This window comes from Bos indicus x Bos taurus, chromosome 8 (assembly GCF_003369695.1).
Source record: "Bos indicus x Bos taurus breed Angus x Brahman F1 hybrid chromosome 8, Bos_hybrid_MaternalHap_v2.0, whole genome shotgun sequence".
Classification (NCBI taxonomy): Eukaryota; Metazoa; Chordata; class Mammalia; order Artiodactyla; family Bovidae; genus Bos; species Bos indicus x Bos taurus.
The window spans coordinates 69,427,724-69,447,970 of record NC_040083.1 but is presented as its reverse complement, the minus strand read 5'-3'; the positions used below and the strand labels follow the sequence as shown (position 1 = coordinate 69,447,970).

General features: G+C 47.6%; 1 protein-coding gene across 3 annotated transcripts in view; it reads right to left on the bottom strand.

The window, feature by feature from the left end:
• Positions 1 to 20,247, bottom strand: part of SLC39A14 (solute carrier family 39 member 14) — a 51,481-nt gene that overhangs the window by 12,911 nt on the left and 18,323 nt on the right. The window contains exons 2-4 of one of the 3 annotated variants that reach the window (XM_027549855.1): positions 3,260 to 3,537; positions 1,096 to 1,282; positions 142 to 311 (exon numbers count right to left, since the gene is read on the bottom strand). In XM_027549855.1, the coding sequence (XP_027405656.1) occupies positions 142 to 311; positions 1,096 to 1,282; positions 3,260 to 3,523 (621 nt within the window). In that variant the 5' untranslated portion in view covers positions 3,524 to 3,537. Of the gene's footprint in view, positions 1 to 141; positions 312 to 1,095; positions 1,283 to 3,259; positions 3,538 to 8,235; positions 8,322 to 20,247 lie in introns of those variants that run through there. The other 2 variants (XM_027549854.1, XM_027549853.1) reach the window with 2 other exon arrangements.

Below are 20,247 nucleotides of genomic sequence, written 5' to 3'. Positions count from 1 at the left end.
TCAGAGGCAGAAGTCATTCGGGTCCCTTGACTAGAAGAAGACGTCAATGTTTCAGGTGGCGGCTGTCAGGGGCCTTGGAGCACAGGCTGGGGCAGGGACGCCCCGGGGAGAGAGGACGCGCACGCTTCTGTTCTACTGCACCTCTGGGATGAGCTGGAAGAGCGCGTTAGAGAGCAGCGTTCCAATGGACAAGGCGATGAAGTAAGTGAGCACACGGCTGAAAAACGCTCTCTCCGTGCAGGGCAGGACGAGGACTCCCAGGAGAGAGGCCAGGTTAATCAGTGAGACACTGAGAAAACCAAAGCCCCACACTGTGGAGGAACAAGAACAGACGAGGGCCGCCATTACTGCGGGTGGGGGTGCTCTTGCTGCTGGGGAGTGCGTGCAACTCCCCATTTTGAACCCAGCCACAACCAGGGCAGACAGAGTTTCGCCAGCCCATCAATAAATGCTTGCCGAGTGTCTCTTGCTGGGTGCTGTGAAGAAGCCTGAAAACATACACCAAAGTTGCTATCCAAAGTAGCTTACCTTTCAGATGGAGGGGCAGGTGAACCCATGAAAAGCTAAGGACCACAAGAGTTAAATAATGACGTGGGGCAGGACACAGGTGGCATGTGCCAGGTACCAAATGCTGGCAGCTCACACCAGCAGGACAGGATTGCAGGAGCTCGATCCAGGCCCAAGGGAGCCACGTGTATACACGTGAACCACAGTGGCTGGAGCAGAGGTCCAGGCAGAGGAGGAGGGTAGGTGGGTGAAGTGGGACTAGGGCAGACTGAGAAAGGCCTTAAATGCTAAACTCAAAAAATCAAGGCATTGGCCCCCTGGTAGTTTAATGAAAACCAAAAGGGAAAGTGGTCCAAAAGCCTCACACTGACCGCTCACCAGCCACACTGCCCAGCCTGGTGATGTGCTGGACTGGTCTCGTGAGCATGGGAGATATCAGTTTAGACATTACTTCTGTTCACCCCTCCTGACGATGCTAAGAGGAGGATAACCGGTTAATCATTCAGTGAGCTGCTCTATCTGATCACCCCGGCAGTCCCGGTGCTGACAAGCATGGACACCAGGCCCTGCCTCCCCATCCTGGCTCACCTTCCACCGAGCTGGGCCTCCCCTCTTCTGTCTGCTCATTCTCCTCATTCTCCTGGTTCTCGGAGGAGCAGGCCCTGGAGTCCAGCTGCTGGAGGATGGTGGGGCAGAACTCCTGGAACTCACGCTCCCCGATCTGCGACTGGTGGCTGAGGTTGTGGGCAGCAAAGAGTTCTCCAGAACTGAAGCACTGAAACCAAGAGGGAGGGGCAGAAAGCCTCTTAGGACCCAAGGTCACACCTTGCCCCTGAGGAGCTCTCCAAGATGAAGAATAGAAGATGGAACTGGCTAACTTTCATGGAATCTGCAGGCTAATTTCCAAGGATGAGAGCAAAGTAGTCCTTAAACATAAAACACTGATAAGTAATCTTAAGAGATCAGCCACCCAGACATGCCTTCCACACGCCCATCTATGAATGGCTACCCAGAAGTTCTGGAAACAACTGGATTCCAATTATTATGACCAGGGTGCGGCTGCTGGAAAACATGCCTCTGTGCATACCTGAATATGCAGTTTCTCCCAGATACCCAATCTGGCTCCACATCACAACAACCCCGGGAGCTGTTATAGTAAAATGCAGATTTCAGATGCTTCTCCAGAGCCACTGAGCACAGGTGTCTATGCTGTCTCCTGGGCCATGTGCAGTAATGTCTGCAGCCTGAAGAATATGCTGGCAGAGACTGGGGAAGGGAGGAGGAGTACCTGAAGATTCAGGGTCTGCCAGGGAGAGGCGTGGGCTGCCCAGTGGGCTTGGGCTCTCAGTTCCCTGGGAGGCATCAGGTAAGTGGTTCTCACATACCATTCCCCTGAAACACTGCCATTTCACTTCTAATTAGACACTCACACGTCAGTCTTTCACTGGTTTTACGTGGGTCTGTGTCTAATGAACCAACCCTCTGGGAGGGCTGATGAAGGAGGGTTTCCTGGGCCTACAAAGCTGGAGGCTAGACTTGGTGACCCCCAAAATCCTTGTGCTGCACCAGAAGGTCGCTGGGGTCAGGCTACATGAGCCCCCAATCCGGGGCAGGCTCCCCTCTGACTCAGAGGTGCACCACGCCCCCATGGTTCCACATCTATGCCACATGGTTCCCCACTTCTGGCTACTTGACCTCTCTGAACTCTGCTCTCCTTCAGGGTGAAGCTCCAGAACACCCCACCCACAAAGCTTCCTTGACCAGTTAGCCCATACTCACCCGCTCCTGTCATTTCTGAATCAGAAAATGACTCTCCAACCCACAGCCTCTTAACACTTCATCTAAGTATCAGCTAACTCTGTCTTTGGTTGGTTGAGCTCCCCATCTGAACAGTAAACTCCCTGAAGATGACTCATTTTTTCTGTCTTTTTCACAACACTCAGCACAGGGAACAGAGGAGATGTATAAAGACATTGCGGGGTGACTTATATTTGGCTGCCACACACGGCCTCAGACTCTGATTAGCCAAGATGACATGGAAGACAGAAGAGAGAATCAGAAGCCAAAATACCCGAGTCTTAATCCTGGTCCCTGCAGAACACACGGTGCGTCCCTTAGTATCCCAGTATATTGTTGTTGCTTACTCAGTCGTGTTCCACTCTTTGCAATCCCATGGACTGTACCCTGCCAGGCTCCTCTGTCCATGGGATTTCCCAGGCAAGAATACTGGAGTGGGTTGCCATTTCCTTCTCCAGGGGATTGTCCCAACCCAGGGATTGAACCTGCATCTCCTGCAATGGCAGGTGGATTCTTTACTGTCTAAGTCACCACAGAAGCCCATCTCACTGTATACAGGATATAATGAAGATCTGCCACCTGCACCTGGAGGTACTTTGAGGCTCACCCAGGATGATGGGCAAAGTTTTGCAAAAAGAGTTTTTTGCAAAAACTCTATTAGAAGCACAAGCTGACCCAGGAACCCCAGCCTAGCATCAGTTCCAGGAGTTCCCAGTACAGCTCTGTGGCAGGGTCTGGACAGCGGGCAGCCCCTACTGCATGGCTGTCCTGGGCTAAGGGCTTCAGTGCACCCATGGAGAAGGTTGTGAGGTGCAGCTGGAGTCTCAGACCAGCTGACCCAGACTGCAGGGCAAGAAGTGGCCCCTCTGCTCTGTCATCAAGGCTCACCTGGCCCCACCTAGACTGTGAACCTTGAAAGGGTAGAATCGGTGCTGGGCGGAGCTGAAGGCCTTACCGTCGAGAGGTTCCTCGGGCCCTGCACGGGCTGGGAGATATTGCCCCGGCCTACTCCCACGTCCAGGTGGTTGAGCAGGGCCTTCAGCTGCTGAAGGGTAAGGCTGTCACCCTCCCCGTAGCGATGCATGAGGTTTTGCAGAAAAGAGGCTGCACTGATGGTGGGCATCCCTGTGGACACAGCACGAGCCTCAGAAGCAGCCGTCCATATGCTGAGCAGGGTCAGCAGGAAGTAGCTGGGGAGGGCTGGGCGCAGCAGCTCCATGGTGACGGATGAGCCTGCAAGAGCGAAGAGCCAGGTGAGAGACCCACCCTTTCCTTCCATTGCAGACCCACAGGGCTCGCTCCAGACAGGAGGGTCTCTCCTCAGACTCTGGATCCAGTCAGTCCCAAAGATGATCCTTCATCCCTTCTCTAAGTCTCTGCCTAACTTTTGAGAACGATCCTTCTTTGTGACAGAAAATAAAAACAAATTCAACAGGTCTGACTAAATTCTTAAAAAGTAGGGACTTCCCCTGTGGTCCATGTGGCTAAGACTCCGGGCTTCCAGTCCAGGGGGCCCAGGTTCGATCCCTGGTCAGGAAACTAGGTTCCACACGTTACAACTTAAGAGTTTACATGCCGCAACTAAGAGTTTGCATGCTGCAACAAAGACTCTCCGGTACTATAACTAGGACACAGCACAGTCAAATCATTATATGTAGTTTTTTTAAAAAAGGGAAAGAAAAACTATGTGTGTTTTTTTTTTTAATTAACTTTTTTTTGGCTGTGCTGGGTCTTCCTTGCTACACATGGACTTTCTCTAGTTGCGGCAAGCAGAGGGCTACCTTCTAGCTGCAGTGCGTGGGCTCCTCATGAAGGTGGCTTCTCTTTGCAGAGCACAGGCTCGGGGGCGCAGGCTCAGTACTTGTGGTGCACAGGCTTAGTTTACCCACTGCATGTGGGATCCTCCCAGACCAGGGATGGAACCCAGGTCCCCTGCACTGGCAGGTGACCTCTGCTAGTGGACCACCAGGGAAGTCATGTGGTTATGGTTTTCTTTTAAAGTCTGTATCTTTTTAGAGACACGGAGATCATCATGGATTAAGTATCTTACCTGGGATTTGCTTCAAAATAACAAAGGAGGGAATATTTGCATTAGAGTACAGATGAGACAAGATTAGGCATGAGTTGACAACTAGGCATGAGTTGGAACTAAGTGATGGGAATTCATTATACTACTCTCTCTACTTTTGTATATGCTTGAAATTCTTCAAAGGAAAAATCTGAAAAATGAAAAGTACAACTAAAAGGTGGGGGGCAGTAGACTGGGGAAAATATACACCATCAAACACGCCAAAGAGTTATTTCTACACTACCTAAGTTAGGGAACCAATATGAAAACTACTAGTCTTAGAGTTCCCTGGTGGTCCAGTGGTTAAGAACCCTGCCAAGGCAGGGGACATGGGTTTTTGATCCCTGGTCGGGGAAGATTCCACATGCCTCAAGGCAACTAAGCTGGTGATTCACAACTACTGAAGCCCGCATGCCCTAGAGCCCACGCTCCGCAATAAGAGACGCCACCGCACCGCAACTAGAGAGTAATCTCCATTCGATCCCAACTACAGAAAGCCTGCAAGAAGACCAGTACAGCCAATTAAAAACAAAAACCAAAAAAACCCCAAAACTTGGTCTCCCTGGTTTAAGAATATAAATTTAAAAGATGGAGGGTGCTACTTTGCTACTTATTAAGATAGCAAAACACTTTAAATCAAATATTAGTGAGGTTAAACAACAACTTCCAGTGGCTATCTAAATGACTCTGGAAAAGTTATGATACTAAATGTATCTCAATCCTTTAATAATTCTACTTCTTCTAGAATTTACACTAACAGAAGCAATCCCAAAATAAAAAAGCCATTGGCAGAAAGATGTGTTGTGGTCAAGTGAATTATATTGATTTCACGCAACAGTATGCAGCGGTAAAAAGCAGAATCAGGAGTTTAACATTAAATAAAGAAGTGGAACAATTACATAAAAGTTAAGAACTGAGAAAGAACAGAGAAAAATGAAACCTTCTGGTAGCACAACTGACAACTTTTCTTTAGTTAATCATTTCCCTTAGGAGAGTTATAATTTAATTTGTGAAATAAATACCAGGAGGGGGAAGTGAGCCTCCTATTTAATCTGGGGCCCAGGAACCCGGGTGCTTCAGTCACTTCCACATCTCCCTGGGCACCCAGGGCTCTGGCACAGTGCCTGGTGTGGACAGAGGCACCAGAGCAGAGTGGGTAACGGCAGGGCAACTCTGCCATTTACCAGCTGTGTGATCTTGGGCAAGCTATTTAACTAGAGTCAACATTCTAGAATCACTGTGAGCAGTGATGTAGTGTACTATGGCCCTCAGGGTCAAAAGACTTGGCTTGAATTTTCATGCCGCTGATTCCCAGAAGTGACCTTGGCCAAGTTACGTAGTCTCTCTCCACACCTCAGTTTTCTCATCTGTAAAACTGGTACCCACATCATTGGACTATTGTGAAACCTAATGACATGAGCTTTGGCAAGCGACTAGACGCAAGAGAGCACTTGATAAAACAGGGCTCTGATGATTATATGACTAATCATTAGCAGGGTTCCCCCACTTTGATTCCCTCTCAGTCAGATACTAAGCTGCCAAAGGAAGCACTGTGGCTGGCTTTGCACCAGGCCTGCCACGCACACAGGACACAGGTTCCAAGTGCAAGCGCAGCTGGCACATTATAGGCTCTAGGTCCCACACACGAGGCACACAACCCAATCCGGGATGTAAACCATCACTCCAGTGAATATATACCAGTGAATGGGCTAGGCACCAGCCAAGAGGGCAGTTTATACAAGTGCTATTTTGGGACTAAAAGCTCTCAAGTCTCTACCAAGCACCAAAGTTAAATCATGGTTAGTTAGCAGAGTGGATCTTAAGTCTAAAACAGCTAAACCCCACTGTACAAAGAAGTCTGTTCTCTGCCAGACCATAGTGGAATTTGTCTAAGCATGTGCTGTGCAGTTAAAACGAAGTAGGGGAGGGCTTGCATGGGTTTAGGAAAGGGGAGGCAAATAACTGATGAGATAAGCTGCTAGAGGTCCCAGTACTTTACTGAAGCATCTGACATTCATCAATGTCTTTAAGAGAAGGTAGAACAATTATCTCTGCCTAACAAACGAGGGCTTCCCTGGTGGCTCAGTAGTAAAGAATTTGCCTGCTAATGTAGGAGACATGAGTTTGATCCCTGGGTTGGGAAGATTCCCTGGAGAAGGAAATGGAAACCCACTCCAGTACTCTTGCCTAAAGAATACCATGGACAGAGGAGCCTGGCAGGCTACAGTCCGTGGGGCTGCAAAGAGTTGGACTGACTCAGCGACTCAGCAACAACAGATGAAGTTTAGGGATTAGGGAGCATGACCCATGGCCAGTAAGTAGACCAGTGAAGCCAGAAACCAAATTTTCATGATCTGAAGTTGGGTCTAAGTGACACTAAAGTCAGGGCGCACTTAACCACTGTCCCTGCTGTGTGAAGATACACACATACACGCCCCAGGTCTCGTGGAGAAGCCACCAAAGCCTGTGTGTCCCTGAGCAGATCTACCCCAGTTTCTATCAGTCCCAGTAAGTACCCCAAACCCAGGCATAAGATGCCCTAAAGACTCGTGGAGGGAAACTGCCCAAGTGTGTCTCAGGGGACAGGCCATGTTACAAGTTTCAAAACAAGCAATGTACCACAGAGGAGGACATGGCAACCTACTCCAGGATCCTCGCCGGGAGAATCCCTTGGACAGAGGTGCCTGGTGGGCTACGCTCCATAGGGCTGCAAAGAGTTGGACATGACTGAAGTGACTTAGCATGCACGCACACAAGGGCTACAGATCATAATCTGAGCCATATCCTTTAGTACTGAAGCCCCCAGCAGATGGAAGAAGTTGACTAAATCATGACCAGACTTTAGCCACGCCATAAGTTGCTCCATCTTACACAATCTTGAGAGTTTACCTCAAGGAAATGGGAACAAACTGACCCTGGAATTGAAAATTAACTGCACTTAAAACAGTCAAGATGACACTGATCAGACCACCACATGAACAGTTCAAGGTGACTGTGCCCCTCTGTATGTAGCCACCCCTCCGTACCAGTGCATTCCTGAAATTTCCCCTTTAAAATCTCTTGCTCCCTGATCAGCAAACGGGGATTTGGTTCTTTGGAACAGGAGTCCAGCTTCTCCCCAAGACTGTTGGCTTCCCCAATAAAGTTATCTTTGCTTTTGGCTCCCCCACCCCCCCAAAAAACCAAGCAATCCAATTCATCTGCAGCAACTTCAGAATACTTAGAAACAACAGAGACACAGGACCTCCCTGGTGGTCCAGGGGCTAAGACTCCATGCTCCCAATATAGGGGTCTGGGGTTCAATCCCTGGTCAGGGAACTAGATCCCACATGCCTCAACAAAGATCGAAGACCCCATGTGCCACAACTAAGACCCAGCACAGCCAAATAAATAATTTTTTTTTTTTTTAAAGAAAGAAATAAGAGACATGCAAAAACACTTCAAGGGTGAGAGGCTCAAGATACTGTAATTGTACCTGGATGGGCATTCATGTCAAGGTAAGCATCTACTCAGCATCTGCTCTTTAAGGAACCCAGTAGACCCCCAACCACGGCAGCCAAGAGTGGGTGATGGCAGAGCCCTCCTGCCTGGCCCTCACGCCAGACATACCCTGCACCCCGCCCCAATCCACCTAAGAGTCAGAGGAGAATCTATAAACAACTGGAGGGTAGTAAGAAGTCTTGGTCCAGGGATCCTGGAGTCACTAAAGACACTTCAAACCTAAGTGACCCTGGCCCTTTGGCAGACATATGAGGGGAGCTTTCTGTTCCAATGGACACTGAAGTTATTCTAAGGGGAGGAGGGGGGAAACTTTATAAGTGATTCTTAGGAGGAAACAAAGAAGAGAGGAAGAAAATACATACACTCTTGGAGTGGCTGGATGGTGAGGCTGGGCAGGGGTCCTCGATGTGTGGCCTCAGCTGCAGGAGGAAGCTCAAGCCCGTTCTATTAAGGGCATGGAAATGGGCGGTCCCAGGTGGGCTGCTCCCCCCCACCCCGCCCTCCCCCCAGGGAGCTGAGCCAGCTGCCCCAGGGCCACCTTCCTTCCAGGAGGAGCAAGAAGAGCAAGTGGAGCCAGGCATTAAAAACAAGCTACACAGACAAAGGCTCGAGTATGCTGTTGGCTCAGAGGACCAGACTCCCCCACTGAACAGAAGCTGCAGTCGCTCCACCCCTTTGTTCACTTGGCTCAGGTTCAAAGAAGTAAATTACTTTAGTGCTTTAGGTCTGTCTTCAAGGCGCCAGACCTAACCCTCCCCCGAGGGGCAGGGGCGGGGGGGAATGAGAGTCAACAGGACACACTTGCTCTCGACCCTCCGTGGGAGCTCAGAAGTGCCTTCCCTCCTTGGAGGAGGCTCAGTCAGGATTTTACCTGCCCACGTCGTCCCTTCACGTGGCCCAGAAGCACCTCCTCCTGGATGCGGCACTCTGTCCTGCAGCATACGTCGCTGTTACATTTACCACGCCACACTTTCCCCATGTCCACTCCATCCCAGAGATGAGCAAACATTTACTTCTCCTTGTGTGGACAGAGTAGTGCCTTGCTGTGTTGCTTGGTCCAGGGGCTGGACATTGATGTGAGCAGAATGGGCAACAGAGACTGTTTTTCTTCCAATCCCGCTCCTCACCCCATTCTAGGACTGTGACCCGTCAGCCTAATAGGAATGTCTCCCCAGTGGACACTCCTCATAAAAGGCTAACTATTGAGGAATGAACAGATGCAGGTGGTCTGGGTGAGCCAAAAGGACATATCAGTTCAGTTCGGTCGCTCAGTCGTGTCCGACTCTTTGCCACCGCATGAATCGCAGCACGCCAGGCCTCCCTGTCCATCACCAACTCCCGGAGTTCACTCAGACTCACGTCCATTGAGTCAGCGATGCCATCCAGCCAGCTCATCCTCTGTCGTCCCCTTCTCCTCCTGCCCCCAATCCCTCCCAGCATCAGAGGCTTTTCCAGTGAGTCAACTCTTCGCATGAGGTGGCCAAAGTACTGGAGTTTCAGCTTTAGCATCATTCCTTCCAAAGAAATCCCAGGGCTGATCTCCTTCAGAATGGACTGGTTGGATCTCCTTGCAGTCCAAGGGACTCTCAAGAGTCTTCTCCAACACCACAGTTCAAAAGCATCAATTCTTCAGCGCTCAGCCTTCTTCACAGTCCAACTCTCACATCCATACATGACCACTGGAAAAACCATAGCCTTGACTAGATGGACCTTTGTTGGCAAAGTAATGTCTCTGCTTTTGAATATGCTATTTAGGTTGGTCATAACTTTCCTTCCAAGGATTTAGCAACTTTTAATTTCATGGCTGCAGTCACCATCTGCAGTGATTTTGGAGCCCCAAAAAATAAAGTCTGACACTGTTTCCACTGTTTCCCCATCTATTTCCCATGAAGTGATGGGACCGGATGCCATGATCTTTATTTTCTGAATGTTGAGTTTTAAGCCAACTTTTTCACTCTCCTCTTTCACCTTCATCAAGAGGCTTTTTAGTTCCTCTTCACTTTCTGCCATAAGGGTAGTGTCATCTGCATATCTGAGGTTACTGATATTTCTCCCAGCAATCTTGATTCCAGCTTGTGCTTCTTCCAGCCCAGCATTTCTCATGACGTACTCTGCATATAAGTTAAATAAGCAGGGTGACAATATACAGCCTTGACGTACTCCTTTACAACTGTATGTTTTATACACCTATACCTCAGGACAGGTGTATAAAAACCCCTGAAACCTGCAGACCAAAGACAAAGCTAGGCTTCAGGGTGGAGGTGGAGGTTCTGAGGACTCAGAAACCCTGGCGTTTGTCTTCCGAGTCACGGGTGCTAGTAACCAGGAGAATGCCAGCTTCAGCAACAGAAGGACCGCTGGGCTTAGCGGAAGGGGTCCAATATGCAGTGACCCCAAGTACCTCAAGTAAAAGGCAGAGACATCACTTTGCCAACAAAGGTCTGCCTAGTCAAAGCTATGGTTTTTCCAGTAGTCATGTCCTGATGTGAAAGTTGGACCATAAAGAAGGCTGAGTGCTGAAGAACTGACACTTTTGAACTGTGGTGCTGGAGAAGATTCTTGATCTCGTTGGACAGAAAGGAGATCAAACCAGTCAATCCTAAAGAAATCAACCTTGAAAATTCACTATAAGGACTGATGCTGAAGCTGTAATACTTTGGCCACCTGATAGGAAGTGCTAACTCATTTCCTGATGCTGGGAAAGACTGAGGGCAAGAGGAGAAGGGGGCGACAGAGGATGAGGTGGTTGGATGGCATCACTGACTCAATGGACATGAGTTTGAGCAAACTCCAGAAAATAATGAAGGACAGGGAAGCCTGGCATCCTGCAGTCCATGGGGTTGCAAAGAGTTGGACACGACTGAGCAGCTGAACAAGTATCTCACTGATCTCACTAGGTCAGTTTCCTTATTCTGGACAGAGGAAAGCAAATCCAGAGCTTTGTGTATTAGGAAAGCTAATGCATGTTGAAACACTATATAAAAATAAAGATTTCTGAATTAAGATGGGGAATTGAAATGGAGTCTTGATTTTTCCTTCCCCTGATTATTGAGTTAAAAAATAATAATAAAAAGCAAGCCTCCTTCCCTACCCCCCACCAAAGTTACCAAAAGCAAGCAAACAAGGCAAGAAGCATAATCTGATATAATAACTTCCAAAGCAGAGGCAAGGAAAGGAATGCAGGAAGCACCACTTGTGGCTCGTCTCCCGGCCCTGGCTGGGCCTGGAGGAAGCAGGAGGATTCTGACTAACCCTCCCCAGATGCAGAGACAGGCAACCTGCCGCCAAGTCTTCTTCCCCTTCCAGTGGGGAGTAGTGGGAAAAGGTGCTGGAAAACAAAGAAGCGGGTGACAGGGGAACAAGAACAATGGGCTGACTCCCCCTAAGGGAAGTAAGGGCTGCAAGGCCACAGGCTGAATTGGGGAAACTGTCCACCTGCAATGGGCCCTCTTCCTCCTTCAGCACGACGGAGCGCTTCCCCAGTAACCCAGGGTTGAACCCTGCCACTGGGCGCCACCAAAGTCCCAGAACAGAGGCCCAATCTGGCCACCTGTCTAACTCAGGCTCCACAGAGAACACTGCACAAATACTTGGCCCCTGGTACTGCTGTCATTGAGGAGGGGGACAAACTCGCTTCATTGTGGTGGGAAGAAAGTCACTACCTTATTTTAGAGCCAACAGAGCTGAAAAGCACTGGCATGAACACAATGAGAAGAGACAGCAGGCCAGAGATGTCAACAGAAAGGAGACTACCACTCCAGAGACAGCAATCCCTCACTATAGCCTCACTCTGAAATTACTCAACTAGAACACTCACACAATAAAACCAGGGCTCAAAGGTGGGAAGAAACAAAAGGAGATGCAGGCTTAGCAAAAAAAGACCAAGAAAACATCACTGATGAACTAATACACAGATGATAATGAACAGAGAACTAAATTCTGCCAGGAATTTCAAATGGAAATACTGACAAAAGGTTTGAGGTAAGCAAAGTGAATGTGGATGGAAAAGACAAATGAAAGCATGTAGTGATGACAGAACACCAGTGTTGGGATAACTGTTATTTCTGATGTGCCTGAAATAAAGAACCCAAGACTACAACTGAAGATAGGTTCAAAGATAAAAAGCCACAGGATTTCCCAGAAATGAGAGGAAAAACAGAATCTGATGATTGAAATAACACACAGTTCAGTTCAGTTCAGTCGCTCAGTCGTGTCCGACTCTTTGCCACCCCATGAATTGTAGCACACCAGGCCTCCCTGTCCATCACCAACTCCCGGAGTTCACTCAGACTCACGTCCATCGAGTCAGTGATGCCATCCAGCCATCTCATCCTCTGTCGTCCCCTTCTCCTCCTGCCCCCAATCCCTCCCAGCATCAGAGGCTTTTCCAATGAGTCAACTCTTCTCATGAGGTGGCCAAAGTCCTGGAGTTTCAGCTTTAGCATCATTCCCTCCAAAGAAATCCCAGGGCTGATCTCCTTCAGAATGGACTGGTTGGATCTCCTTGCAGTCCAAGGGACTCTCAAGAGTCTTCTCCAACACCACAGTTCAAAAGCATCAATTCTTCGGCACTCAGCCTTCTTCACAGTCCAACTCTCACATCCATACATGACCACAGGAAAAATCATAGCCTTGACTAGACGGAACCTTTGTTGGCAAAGTAATGTCTCTGCTTTTGAATATGCTATCTAGGTTGGTCATAAGTGTTCTTCCAAGGAGTAAGTGTCTTTTAATTTCATGGCTGCAGTCATCATCTGCAGTGATTTTGGAGCCCCAAAAAATAAAGTCTGACACTGTTTCCCCATCTATTTCCCATGAAGTGATGGGACCGGATGCCATGATCTTTGTTTTCTGAATGTTGAGCTTTAGCCAACTTTTTCACTCTCCTCTTTCACTTTCATCAAGAGGCTTTTTAGTTCCTCTTCACTTTCTGCCATAAGGGTGGTGTCATCTGCATATCTGAGGTTACTGATATTTCTCCCAGCAATCTTGATTCCAGCTTGTGCTTCTTCCAGCCCAGGGTTTCTCATGATGTACTCTGCATATAAGTTAAATAAGCAGGGTGACAATATACAGCCTTGACGTACTCCTTTTCCTATTTGGAACCAGTCTGTTGTTCCATGTCCAGTTCTAACTGTTGCTTCCTGACCTGCATACAGATTTCTCAAGAGGCAGGTCAGGTGGTCTGGTATTCCCATCTCTTTCAGAATTTTCCACAGTTTATTGTGATCCACACAGTCAAAGGCTTTGGCATAGTCAATGAAGCAGAAATAGATGTTTTTCTGGAACTCTCTTGCTTTTTCCATGATCCAGCGGATGTTGGCAATTTGATCTCTGGTTCCTCTGCCTTTTCTAAAACCAGCTAACACACAGTACTTCACAAAAATTTTACACAGAAGGTTCAACACTGGGACTTTGCCCAGCTAAGTTACTGAACTTAAAGAAGCTTTTTTACCAGGCCACCAGAAGAAACTTCCTCCTACCCCAAGTATTTTCTTCCAAAAATTGTGAGATATACTAAAACTTAAGGGGCAGAAAATTCAGACTGCTCTCATCTTCCCCGTAGTGACATTTAGTATCAGAAGTATAACAAAGTTTATATAATTCTTAGAGAAAGAAAATACAAACCAATGAATATTATTCCCAGCTGTGACGTCCAGCATCTTACAAATTTGGTAAAAACAACAAACAGAAATTGTCAAGTATGAAATAAGTCAGAGATTCCAGTCCCCTTTCTGGGGTGGGGAGTGGGGGAATGACATGATAATGAAATGCTGCTAAATGTTGCTGCTAAACAATGACAAAAAGAAAAATTTTATTGGAGAAGCAAAAATGAAGGGCTCCAGGAATACAAAATAATAATAGGTAAGCTTTAAAATCCTTCAAATGAGAATTAAGAACTATGGGGATTACAGTTACAGGACAGAATCTAAATGTTATAATCATGGACAATTTAATAATAGAATTAACACAATTAAAAGATGGAAAGGAGATGGGAAAAAATGTGAAAATGCTGATGCCCTCATTTTTCATAGCAGAGTCAATAAATACTGTCTAAAATGGAAATAAGTAACTATAGATATGGCTCACTTTTTTTTTTTTTAAGCCTTTTTTGGGTTCTTTTAGCTAGTCATCTCTTTTGTGAAAGACACATTTCTTCACAGCTTAAACTAGTACAGCCACTATGGAGAACAATGTGGAGATTCCTTAAAAAACTGGAAAGAGAACTTCCTTATGACCCAGCAATCCCACTGCTGGGCATACACACCGAGGAAACCAGAACTGAAAGAGACACATGCACCCCAATGTTCATCGCAGCACTGTTTATAACAGCCAGGACATGGAAGCAACCTAGATGTCCATCAGCAGATGAATGGATAAGAAAGCTGTGGTACATATACACAATGGAGTATTACTCAGCCATTAAAAAGAATACATTTGAATCAGTTCTAATGAGGTGGGTGAAACTGGAGCCTATTATACAGAGTGAAGTAAGCCAGAAAGAAAAACACCAATACAGTATACTAACGCATATATATGGAATTTATAAAGATGGTAACGATAACCCTGTATGCGAGACAGCAAAAGAGACACTGATGTTTAGAACAGTCTTTTGGACTCTGTGGGAGAGGGAAAGGGTGGGATGATTTGGGAGAATGGCACTGAAACATGTATAATATCATATAAGAAACGAATCGCCAGTCCAGGTTCGATGCCAGATACAGGATGCTTGGGGCTGGTGGACTGGGATGACCCAGAGGGATGGTACGGGGAGGGAGGTGGGAGGAGGGTTCAGGATAGGGAACACGTGTACACCTGTGGTGGATTCATGTTGATGTATGGCAAAACCAATATTGTAAAATAAACAAATAAACATTCACAATAAAAAAGAACACCTTCGGTAATTCGGATGCATGTTGGTCAGTAACCCACTCTTTGAGAAGCATTAAGATGGTTGGATATTCCTCCTACATGATAAACAGCTGTAAAATAATAATAATAATTCCTTTAAATTTACTACAGTTTCTTTTTCTTCAGTTACATTCAAGAAAGTTTTAATACTCTTTTTATAGGAGTATTTAAAAAAATTTATTGGAGTATCGTTGACTTATAATGTGTTGGTTTCAGGTGTACAGCAAAGTGAATCAGTTGTATCAGTTACACATTATATATAAAGAATGGATATTCTTTTTCAGATCCTTTTCCCATACAGCTTATTACAAAATACTGAGTAGAGCTCCCTGTGCTATACAGTAGGTACTTATTAGTTATGTTTTATATATAGCAGTGCATATATGTTTACCCCAGTCTCCTAACTTGTCAGTCCCCCTGTGTCACAGGAGCATTTATGTCTATTTCTCTATATCCATTTATCTGTAAGCATGCCTGGAAGACTGTCTGGAATAATGTTCACCTAATATTAGTGATGACTATTTCTGAGTGGTGGGATTTGGAGTATTTGGGTTTTTCCCCTCACTTTTTAAAATGCATCACTGATGTGTCCCAGTGTGTTGTGTAGGTACAACAATACAAGAAAACATGCGTAATTATTTTTATAATCAAGGAGTTGGATCAAATTTTCTAAGTATGGCACAAAACCTAGAACCTGTAAAATTAATAATTTGACTACAAAAACTGCTCAGTGTTCTACAAATAATGAGTGTTCTCCCAGTACTCATGGTCAGGCTAATAATGATACAGTCCTCTGTGTCTGTCTCAACAGACTTCATGAGAAAACCAACAGTCTCACAGCATGGTGCTCAAGACCCCCTACAGGGTCTCTGGAGTTATGAGAAAAACTACCCAGCCTGTGGTCCTTCCCACCCACCAAAAGAACTTCGTTCAGGAAGCCACTCCCCTCGCGGACAAGCCAAAACCCCCTCTGAAATACAGTGCAAATATCACAGCCTGAAGCCAGTCCCTGGCCTTGCCCAAGAGGCCCAGGGTTCAACAGGCCCATTCTTCTCCAGCCTTCCCTGGCCCTCCCACGTAACCGCTCTCCTATATCCCTAAAAGGACGTGCTCTCTGCTTCCAGCTCACACTCCCAGAACCTTAGCCTCAGGCTGTGGCTCAGCCAGAGGCCACCCAGTGTGGGGGATTTCCAGAGACAGTACAAGAGAGCCGGCAGGGTGGAGGCAGGGCAGGGGGTACCTAGAATCAGTGGCCACTTACTGTCCCCATGAAACCTCACAGTGCTGGGAGAGGCAGGATGAGAAAAGTTAGAAGAAAAAAAAAAAAGTGGTGACCCAGAAGCAGAGAACAAAATTAGAACCAGCAGCCTGCCGCGCATCGACCAATATTTACTGAGCCCCCACTGTGTCAGCGCCTGTGGGGGGAGGTTGGGTAGGGCAGAGACCAGCATCGGGGCCCTGGGCAGCCAGCACAGGCGGCTGGGACGGCTGATTTAACCACACGCTGAGTCCTGAGGGCTGGACCAGCAGAGGAGAACTGACCATCTGCCAGGCTCCCCGCCTCGTCCCAGCAGAGCCTGGGCTTGATGGAGCAAGGAAGCCTTCCAAAACCAACAAAATGAGTCAGGCAGCCGGGTAAGGAGGAGCCTGCAGGAGCCCCACCCACACCCCCACCTCTCTTCTCATCATTCATCCATCAACATTTCCCAGACACTCCATTGCAAAATTCTGACCTGTTGTCCTCTAAGTCTACTCCTGTTTGTCAGACCACGGGGGCCAGCATGAGGCTTAGGAAACAGTGTGCTCACAACCACCGCTTACATCACCCACTTGAAGCAGAACTTCCCAACTTATTACTCAGGGTCAAATGCATAAGTAAAATGCATGTGCCAGGGGCTAGATCATCAGACAGCATGAGGAGTGGGGCAGGGATGGGTTCAAATTTGGGGCCTGCCACTGACCTACCATGTGCCCCCAGCATGATTAGGCTATGAAATGCCCAGCCTCTCAGGGGCACTCTGATGGATGAGAGAGAGCTTAAAGCTCATAACACAGCATGGACTTAGGTCTCTTCCTTCTGCTCCTTGTCCTCCAAGCTCTCAGGCCAATCCCTTCACCTAGACTTGAACCTATCGAGTCTCAGATTACCTCTTCTTCCAGGAATCCTTCTTGGACCACTCTCTGAGAACTCATCTCCAACTACTATGAACTGCTAATGATCTGGTCTCTTAGGGAGCCTTCCCAACAGAGTTTTGTTCCAGGAAGGCAAGGGTGTCCTCCCCTTATGCTTGACTAGTGCTGGCCACACAAGAGGGGAGAAGTAGAAAATTTCAGCTAGAAGATGCCAAGTCCAGCCTCCCACCTAACTAATATCTGCTTGCATCACTCTTACAGCTTGATGAACATAGAACTTAGTGCCTCCTTTCAAACATTCTAACCCCTCCCCCACCCCTACCGCCTTGGGGCCTTCATAGATTATCTGAAGTCAAATGTCCAGACCATTTATTCCTCCAGACTAAACAATTCCCATTCCTTCAATATGATTTATATTCATTGAACAAAAGGCTAGCTACACCTGCGACTTGAAAAAACTCATTCCAACAGTTCATTCACTCAACAAATATTCATTGCCTACAGATTTCATACCAAGAATAATGTTGGAGAATGCCTGGTACCTGCCCTCACAGAGCTGCAAAGCAAACAATTCAACAACCAACTTACAATAACAGTGATGACGAGGGTTGTGTACTGATTGGGGTTCAATTAGACAATTTAAGCAGAAAGAGATTTTGTATAACATATTAAAAAGGCCCAGAGAATCATGGGCAGAGTGGAAGAAACAGACTGGACTGAACTTCCAGGAACTAGTCCCAAAATCACAGAGTGGAGTCAGCCCTCCAAGGAGCTGCTGCCCTGACCTGCCATCATCAGGAAGCTAATGGCACAAGGAAGCTACCATAATCCATACCAGCACATGGACGTCCCAGGTCTGTCATGAGGAAGAGGATATCCACATATTCAAGACTAGATCCAATGTGGCTCATTGGCAGAATGCAAGTCACACTGGGAATTCCAGTGAAAAGATGTCTGTGGAAAGTGTTGTTTTTTCTCTACATTTGGTAGCTTAGACCATAATTTATTATCCAAAGTAATGTACACAATAGTGAAAGGTGGTGCTGTCAGTAAACACACCAGGACCAGGGCTGTGTCAGCGTGGATTCCTGGGGAACAAGCCAATCCACACCATCCACCACAGGTCATGAGGAGGAGCAAAGGAAGCTTGAAGAACAGAGCAGGACGGTCAAATCCAGCATCCGGGGTCAGGGGAGGCCTCCAGAAAGAGACACTATTTTTGCTGACACCTACAGGACATGTTCTCAAGGCAAGAATGCTGAAGCAGTTTGCCATTCCTTTTTCCAGTGGACCACTTTTTGTCATGAGTTTAAGCAAGCTCCGGGAGATGGTGACGGACAGGGAAATCTGGTGTGCTACAGTCCATGGGGTCACAAAGAGTCGGACACAACTGAGTGACTGAACAACAAAAGGATGTGTAAAAGTGGGCCAGGAGAAAAGTGATGGGGTGGGGATGGGGCGGGATATTCTAGGAAGATGTAGCATTCTTTGGAATGCTTCGGCCAAGATGCAGCATCTAAGAACTTAAAGAGCACGGAGTGGCCAGGGCGTACATAAGAGGATGTGGTAGGGGCCAGGACAGGGAAGGGCCTGTAGGCCATGTTAAGGTGGCTGAACCCATCTGGAGGGCAGTGGTGATCATCTTCAGCTAAGGTGCCAGCAGATCTGTGTTTTTATTATTCTGGTCAGGCTGCAGTATGGAGAATAGACCAGAGGTGGGCAAGAAGAAAGCTAGGACCCCAGGAAGGAGAACACAGTATCCAGTCTGGTCTAAAGAGCAAGACTTTGTTCTCCCAACTTCAACCCTGCCTGGGGTGCTTCCCTGCCTCATGGGGCTGCTGGCTTGGCAGTTTTCCATTAGACACCTGAACTGTTGTTGTTCAGTCGCTAAATCGTGTCTGACTCTGTGACCCCATGGACTGTAGCCCACCAGGCTCCTCTGTCCATGGGATTTCCCAGGCAAGAATACTGTCATGGGTTGCCATTTCCATCTTCCTGACCCAGGGATCAAACCCACATCTCCTGCATTGGCTCTCTACCACTGAGCCACCAGGAAAGGGAAGCCTATAAAGACCCAAAAAGGCTTCACTTTAGCAGTTACCAGGAGAGAAACAAGTCTCATCACTGTCCTGCTAACCAAAAGTGCAAGTAAGTTTGAAAACAATCCTCCCCAAACCCACCCTACATCATTTCCTCAATCAGGCTAAGATTTCAACTCTCTTGCTGTAGCAAGAGGGCCATTTATAAAGGCCAACTCCAACTCCTGGGCAGCAACACTCTGTGGGCAGAATGTGCCAAGGGCCTCTCACAAGAAGTCTCCTACGTTCCCTTCTTCCCAAAATGGGTAAGAGGAGTGCTCTGAGCCCTCTGGGCAGTGAGGTGGGCTCTTCCCAGACAGTGAGCCTTTACAGGACCTGTGGCTGCAGCAGGCGGAGGTTTCAGGGCTGGGTTTCCCTGGTGCAAGGAACCTTTCTCTACTAGAAGCCGGGCCCCAGGTCAGCTCCACTACTCAGCCTGCACAAAGACTCTGTCCTGCAGCCAGCCCACCCTTCCTCTGTCCCTCACGTCCTTGCTGTTTGTTGTTCAGTTGCTAAGTCTCTTCCGACTCTGTGAGCCCAGGGACTGTGGCAGGCCAGGCTCCTCTGTCCTCCACTCTCTCTCGGAGTTTGCTCAAATTCATGTCCATTGAGTCAAGTGATGCTATCTAACTATCTCATCCTCTGCTGCCCCTTCTCCTTTTGCCTTCAATCTTTCTCAGCATTCCTGGGCTTCCCTGGTGGCTCAGATGGTAAAGAATCTGCCTGCAAAGTGGGAGATGTGGGTTTGAACCTTGGGTTGGGGAGATTTCCCTGGAGAAGGAAATGGCAACCCCCTCCAGTGTTCTTGACTGGAGAATACTATGGACAGAGAAGCCTAGCGGGCTACAACCCATGGGTTGCAAGGAGTCAGACAAAACTGAGCGACTAACATTTTCCAGCATCAGGGTCTCTTCTGATGAGTTGGCTCTTCACATCATGTCCTGCTACACCACTGTCTCCCCCTACCTGCATCCTTAAGCTAGGGGCAAGTCCCCTCGCTCCTCCTCAGAAGCTCTATGACTGTCTCTACAGCTGAGATGCTGAACTGGGCGTGATAATTTCTCCAGGAAACTAGTTCTCAGAGCATGGTTCCGCAACCAGCAGGCAATACCATCACTTGGGAACCTATTGAAAGTATAAATTTTCTCCTCCCCTACCCTTCAGACAATTTTTTTCTTTTTTTGGAAGAAAAAATTCTTAGCACCACCCAAATCTGCTGAATCAGAAACTCTAGGTGGAGCCCAGCAATCT